The 7,574-nt window shown below is 36.1% G+C and overlaps 2 protein-coding genes across 2 annotated transcripts; both read left to right on the plus strand.

Moving 5' to 3' along the window:
* Positions 1-978: 978 nt before the first annotated feature.
* Positions 979-3,398, plus strand: LOC148205306 (UV-B-induced protein At3g17800, chloroplastic-like). The gene is made up of 3 exons (XM_088102952.1): positions 979-1,273; positions 1,536-1,822; positions 2,316-3,398. Exons 1-3 carry the CDS (start codon positions 1,166-1,168, stop codon positions 3,130-3,132), a joined length of 1,212 nt encoding a protein of 403 aa, XP_087959078.1. The 5' UTR covers positions 979-1,165; the 3' UTR covers positions 3,133-3,398.
* Positions 3,399-5,448: 2,050 nt separating this feature from the next.
* On the plus strand, positions 5,449-7,443 carry LOC124843961 (purple acid phosphatase 3-like). The gene is made up of 7 exons (XM_088102953.1): positions 5,449-5,638; positions 5,882-6,038; positions 6,152-6,259; positions 6,325-6,452; positions 6,552-6,680; positions 6,775-6,842; positions 6,926-7,443. The coding sequence occupies exons 1-7, from the start codon at positions 5,465-5,467 to the stop codon at positions 7,164-7,166; spliced, it is 1,005 nt and encodes a 334-aa protein (XP_087959079.1). The 5' UTR covers positions 5,449-5,464; the 3' UTR covers positions 7,167-7,443.
* Positions 7,444-7,574: the final 131 nt, after the last annotated feature.

The raw sequence follows: 7,574 nt of genomic DNA on the forward strand, positions 1-7,574 counted from the left end.
TATATACTCACAAAATAAATGATTTTCAATGTAAAAAAAATAGTTCTGTTATGATTTTATTTTAAAGATGTCTAGCAAATTTTAATTTTTTTCTTTGTAATCTTTTAACTTTAACATCCCTAACCCTAGCCCTAGTGAAGGGAGTAGGTAGAAATTTAAAAATTCATAATAATTATTATAAATAAAAATTTAAAATATAGTTATCTACATATATTATTACATTTAATACTTTTTCGATAATCGTTTAGTAACTTTATTATCAAAGTTCTCAATTTGGTTATAAAGAAGATTTAAGAAACGGAAATGCGGAACAATCTATTCGGAAATTGACACCATTTCTCCTCCTCATACCCAAACAAACATTTCTTTATATAAAATAGAAGAATTGGATTAAAGTGAAATGAATGAAAAAAAAGAGGAAGATGTGGAGGCTATTTTGAACAGAAATGATACTGGAATCAAAACAATACACGATGACAGGTGTACCGCAAAATTGAGGCACGAGTGGCCAATTTTGGACCTCAATTACTTGTGATTTTGTTGCACCACCACAAAATGAATTTTAAAATGAAAACGCTCAAAGATCTTATTTTCCTCACAAAAACACGTTACACGCCATTCGCGAACACTCTAATCCAAACGTGTCTCTCCTTCTCACTAAAATAATATCTTCTCTCCTCTTCTCCGATTTACCCATGCCTTTATAAACCCTTACAAGGACCAAACAATGAAAACTGTAACCTTAGTGATCAAATTCCAATAATCATCATTTTGTTATCAATACTACATGTCTATTGGATTCACTCAAATCATTCAAACTTTTCACCTATTAACATAATTGAGTTACTTAAGATAAACCAAAGCTAATTTCATCACTAAACCAATTGTGAAATTTAGTTCCGAGGGTTGAATTGTCATTTACGCAATTGTGGGCCCGCGAAGCACAGGAGACGCCCTATAAATCCTTCTTCACGTGGCATTAAGGTCTCTCTACCATTAACGCAAAACGCACACCGGAATTGAATTGAATTGAATCGAATAGAATCGTTGATTGATAACCATTTTCTCTTTCTCTAGGGTTTCGTTTCTTCTGCGCTTTCTTTGTTCAATTCGTCTCTGAATCCATCAAGCTTTCAGCTCCTTGGTGGACCTCTCCGACGTCTAAATGGACGTGGCAATCACTGCTGTCCGCTCACCGGCGATAGTCCTCGGAAGACCGATCAGCGCCTCCGCCTCTGTTCGCCTCAGTTCCACTTCTAGGTTTTCCAGAAAGGTATCGTTTCTGTGATTGATTACGTGTTCTCTTTGTTAACTGTTATTGTCGTGAGGTGATCTGATGGATTGCCGTTTTAGTCATCTTTTCCTGGTAATAGTTGGAATCAGGGAATCGGAAATGCTTTTCTAATCTCATTGACATAGCACGATACTTTGTAAGTGAAATGAAGTAAGCATAAATGGAACCAAACACCGTGTCAAGAGATTGATATCATTGATTAATTATCATTCACCTGCTTTTTGTTGTTGATGTTTTCCAGCTTTGCTTCACTTCACTTTCTATCCCCAAGCAAGCTCGTAGAAGAGGTTTTGTAGTTAGAGCAGCTTCGTCATTTCCCGAGTCATCTGAATCGGATGCCCATGCCAAGATTGCTCCTCTTCAGTTGGAGTCTCCAATTGGGCAGTTTCTTTCTCAGATTTTGGTAGATCACCCGCATCTTGTCCCTGCTGCCGTAGACCAGCAGCTTGAGCAGCTCCAAACTGACCGCGATGCTGATCAACAAAAGGAAGAGCCTTCTGCTTCTGGCACGGATTTGATTTTGTACAGGTTTGTTTCATTCTCATGTCTTCTCACACTCTCTTAAGTTTCTTCTAATAAATCTGACAAACTTCCATTCTTGCTCATTTTGGCATCCATAACTTGTATGAACGAAACATATTCCATTAGATGGCAGCAAAACATTCTGATGTTCTCTATGGTTTAGGTTTAGTGTGAAGTATAATTTGTATGATGCGCGTGTTCAAAGCTTTAGCTTTTTAATGGTTTGACTATAGGTGTTGTACGTTTAGATATGTAAGAATTTTTCCCAAACTACACACCTTACTGTATTATATTCCACTGGTAATACAAGAGTAGTGAAATATAAATTAAACTCACTTTAATTTTCTGCATCACTTCAAGGCTTTGTTTGATGTATTATATTAGTATGTGGTCCACGTTCAATGTGGTTCCACTTAAGATCTTTTATTTATAAATCTGAAAATGTTTGTCTTAAAGAAACCCGTTGTTGATCATTGTGATGGCTTCCAAACCTTTCCAGGAGGATTGCCGAGGTCAAGGCTAATGAAAGGAGGAAAGCTCTCGAGGAGATCTTGTATGCATTTGTGGTGCAGAAGTTCATTGATGCTAATATTTCTTTGACACCATCTGTAACCCCAGATCTGTCTGGTAAGATTGATTTGTGGCCAGATGAGGATGGTAAACATGAGAAGCTTCACTCACGTGAAGCATACGAAATGATTCAAAACCACCTGAGCCTCATTATGGGTAACAAAGTAGGAGATTTAACATCCACAGCTGAAATCAGCAAATTCAGGGTAGGGCAGGTCTATGCAGCATCAGTGATGTACGGTTATTTTCTTAAGCGAGTTGATCAAAGGTTCCAGCTGGAGAAGACAATGAAAGTTCTTCTAAATGAAACGGAAGAAGAGAATAGCGTTCAACAAACTACGATGGATAATGCAAGACCCGGTTTTGAAGAAGACACTTCTCAAGGGATGTCGCATCCTGAAGTATCTACTTGGCCTGGTGGTGACGTGAGGCCTGGTGGATTTAGCTATGGTATAAAGGCAACCAGATTGCGCAACTATGTGATGTCCCTTGATGGAGATACCCTGCAAAGATATGCAACAATTAGATCCAAAGAGGCTATCAGCATCATTGAGAAGCACACAGAGGCACTGTTTGGAAGACCTGAAATTGTTGTAACACCCGAGGGGTCAGTCTCTAAGGATGAAAACGTGAAAATTAGCTTTGGTGGTTTAAAGAAACTTGTTTTAGAGGCTGTGACTTTTGGCTCTTTTCTCTGGGATGTTGAGAGCTACGTGGACTCAAGGTACCATTTTGTCTTGAACTGAGGAAAGCTTTGTAGGTGTATCCTCCTCAGAGCCCAACAGGTTGAGCCTTGTGTGCATTGGGTTATCCTTATGAGTTCTGTTTTCTCCCATACAATACAAAACATAGATTACAGTGTGTCGGTACTAACTGATGAAGTATATTTTAAATGTGATTCGAGGTTAAAGTCCAATTATTGTTTCTCTAATTCATCTGTATATACTGTATTATAGTGACAGTGGCTCTGGATCTCATTAATAAAGGGAAAGGTAGATATTTTGCTTATTTATCCTAAGCTTTTGTGATTGGCCAATAGTATGATAGTTTGTTGTTATTTGCTGTCTTGGTTAGATGGCTGGATTTTTCCTATTTAGGTTTATGGTTTATAATGTATGTGAGATAATGGTATGCTTGGTTGATAATTTGTTAGTAGATGGATGGGTAAATGACTATGAGCACATGGGAAGGCAATGGATCAGAGTAGAAGTGAGTAGATACTAATAGTGCGCAATTTGTAATTTAATGATCTAGTACCCCATAATTAAACGGTAGTATACTTTTTCTTACGATAGTTAATACTTTACATTAAATTATTAACTATTACCTGATGCATAACGGCGTATTCCCGTCTTATGCATTTAATAGTAATTGGTATAAAAATTGCTATAGAAATCACTAACTGTAATGCCTTTCTTGCATCCTTTTTTCCATCAAATTCAAAATTTGATATATATATATTTGAGGAAGTTTGATGGGAAATATGAACATGCTATAGAAATCACTATGAACATTTTTCTGTACCATAAACAATGAGACATTACAAAAATAATTGTGTTGTATCTAATTAAATTTAAACTTTTATTTGATAATTTGCATCTTATCTTATTAAATGTATTGTTCATAATTAAAATGAAACTTTGAATATCATTAGAGAATAATCAACCGTAACTGTATAGTATTGTTGATACGTTTTCTTTAAAAAAAATATTTTGACTATTCACATCTTTAGCCAATAAAAATTAAAATAATAAATATAATAATAAAAAAAATTAAAAAATTGAATTCCCTTTTGAAGAATGAATAAAATTCCGTTTCCATAGTTAAGATAATTTTAAAAATTCATATTAGTTTAATGTTTCTAATTGCATTGACAAATAGATGGTTAGCTAAATCTCTATACAAAAAGAAAAAAAAAACTAGAAAGCCATGACTTTTACGTAACTTTTTTTTTCAATTTTTAGTTAATTTCTTTTATATATTTTGTTTTAAAAAAAATTTAAGTTGGTTATTTAACATAATCAAGAGAGTTATGTGATTTTTTCCAATAAAAAAATTACTTAATCCGTCCCAATAAATATTATAAATATGATTTGTTTATTAGTTGAAAACAGTGCTTTTAGGTATAAATTTTGAAAAATAAAATATTGACTCCAATTGAAGTTTACTGAGTGGGGTATGGTTTGCGTGGTGGTCGACATTCTCGTTGACTCCGAAAGAAGCCTCTGTGAGAAGGCTCTGGGTGTTCTCGAGTCCCTCTGCGGTTGTTAAGAAGGAAGAGAGAAGGGCTTATGGCAATGCTTTGGCGATTCCTCTTCTGGTAAAGAAGCTGCTGCGAGGCCCTGCAAGCTTTTGCTGGTATTGGCGGCGCCGTAGAATGCATGGATTCCGATTTCAAGAACCTTCAAAGATTAATAACTGTTATTATTCTCATTAATGCCAATCAATGGTTGTTGTCGTTATTGATTATCCTATGATGTTGGCCACCGACCATCCGTCCATTAGCCGAACAGGCTGACATACAATACAAATGTAAACATTTGTTCACATTAATTCAATTTTAAACGTCAAGAAAATAATAACACCAATACCTTTCAAACGTACGAGATTACATTAATAACAGTAAAGTATAAATAGGAATCATGCTGAGCTGAAATTATTTACACAGGACACAAGATTTACCATTGACTGTTACACCTACAATTACATTAACTATTCCTTATACACACTTGGAATTGGATGAACCGATCATCTCACCTCATTTTGTGCTTCACTCACTACAAATAGTTTCTCATCGTTGTTAATCATGTCTACGTAAAGAACTTTTCCACCTTCTTCTGACAAAATAGGAATTGTTCGTAGTTTCCAAATGTTTCCCTGCCTCTTTATCGGTTCTTCAATGCTTAGTGGAACCCATAGGACCTCTCCCTCTGGTAAGTTCGTACACGACATCATGTTAAGTCACATAACTGTTCTATTATGTGATATTGGATATGCTCTTAAGATGAAAGAATCTTTTTTTTTTTACACATAAATTGTCCCACAAGTAAAGAGTTGAAGACACCCACACACAAAAACATGGCTGGTTTGGGTGTATGGATGATGGCTCTCATTAGTCTGTGTTCTCTGAATGTATCAGCTCTTCTCCAACGCCTACAGCACCCTGTCAAGGCTGATGGCTCACTTAGTCTTGTGGTCATTGGAGACTGGGGAAGGAAAGGAACGTACAACCAATCAGAAGTTGCTGTTCAGGTCTTTGTTACATGCATTCTTTGTGAATCCTTAACTCTATTCTGTGTTCCAATCTAGTACCTTAATTAAGCACATCATTTTGTGAATCCTTTTATTTGCTCGTTTGACGCATGGCTATGTTCTTTTGCTGCGATGTATGTGTAATTGGTTAAAGTAATGGTCATGGAATGGATCTCTCTCTCTCCTAAAGCAAAAGCTGGTGCTTTTTAGACTCTCATCTTTTTTGCGTATGTGATATGTCAGATGGGAAGAGTTGCAGAAAAGTTAAATATCGACTTTGTGATATCCACTGGAGACAATTTCTACGACGATGGTTTGACTGGTGTAGACGACCCAGCATTTGAATTTTCCTTCTCAAAAGTCTACACTGCCAAGAGCCTCCAAAAGCAGTGGTATAATGGTGAGTTCAGACACACCAACTATTGATGTATAAGCAAAAATTCTTAGCCAGCTAAACTCTTCCTTTAATCTTCCATTCTTCTGTCCATTAAATGTGATGGACATTGATTTCAGTGTTGGGAAACCACGACTACAGGGGAGACGTGGAAGCACAACTGAATCCAATCCTTCAGAAAATCGATCCCAGATGGATCTGCAAAAGATCATTCATAGTTGACACTGGTAATGTGGCTTCTCATCTTGGATAGCAATCATTAAGTGTTCTGCTAATCTCAAAAACTCTGCAGAAATTGCTGAGTTCTTCTTTGTCGATACGACACCTTTTGTGGACAAGTATTTTCTTAAGCCGAAGCACCACAAGTATGATTGGAGAGGAGTGCTTCCAAGGGAGAGATATTTATCAAAGCTCTTAAAGGTAAATCTCTTAATCTTTATCATCACAACAGATTAAGATAAATAGCAAATCCAATACATTTTCCCCTTTTTCTTTCTGTGTGTGTGGTTTTGAACATAGGATCTGGAAGTAGCATTAAAGGGTTCTTCTGCCAACTGGAAGATTGTTGTGGGGCATCATCCCATAAGAAGCATAGGACACCATGGTGACACCCAAGAGCTCATAAGGCAGCTTCTGCCAATTCTTGAGGTCATTCAGCCAAGATATATTAGAGACAATCCTATTCCTATCCTAGACTAGTGAAAAATGAATGCAACCTTAACCGATGAAATTAAAATTGCAGGCAAATGATGTGGATATGTACATTAATGGGCATGACCATTGCTTGGAACACATAATTAGCACAAGCAGGTGTGTGTTAACGATTTGTTTGCTAACTAAATCACCTCTAAATCATGGTAATTATATGATGGTATTATTGAGTGTTGTTGCAGTCAAATCCAATTCTTAACCAGTGGTGGAGGTTCAAAGGCATGGAAAGGAGACATCGATAAAAATAGGAAAGACGGCACAAAGTTTTACTATGATGGACAAGGATTTATGTCTGTGGAGCTGGAACAAACAAATGCAAAAGTTGTTTATTATGATATTTTTGGCAAAGTTCTGCATGTTGTGAATCTGTCGAAGCGTTACGTTCTGTCCATGCCATATAGAAGAGACACATTCAGTGATTGAAGAAATTTTGGGGAAGAAGAGCGTATAGGAAATCACAAATTAAAGATAAAAAGGAAAGATATCTATCATATGTAATGAAATGACTAAGAGAACCAATGAAAGATTACTGTCATTAATAATGAAAAAAATATGCGATGTAGTAGAGTATGTGACCTAAATAGCTGAAGGTGACAGCGTAATAATGGTTGAATATTCAAATATGCTGAATTGGCTTATGTTAGTTGGTTATCTTTTATTGTACCAAGAAATTGTAAGTGATGTTTCTTTTGATTTTGCATATATGGCATCATTACTCCAACTGCATATATATGGTCTGATTACACCAACTGCATGAGAGATGTCAGAACGCATCAACGCAAAACGAACACCGGAATTGAATTGAATTGAATCGAATCATTGATTGATAAC

This window comes from Vigna umbellata, chromosome 1, assembly GCF_029865625.1.
Source record: "Vigna umbellata cultivar VRB3 chromosome 1, Vumbellata_1.0, whole genome shotgun sequence".
In the NCBI taxonomy this organism is placed as follows: Eukaryota; Viridiplantae; Streptophyta; class Magnoliopsida; order Fabales; family Fabaceae; genus Vigna; species Vigna umbellata.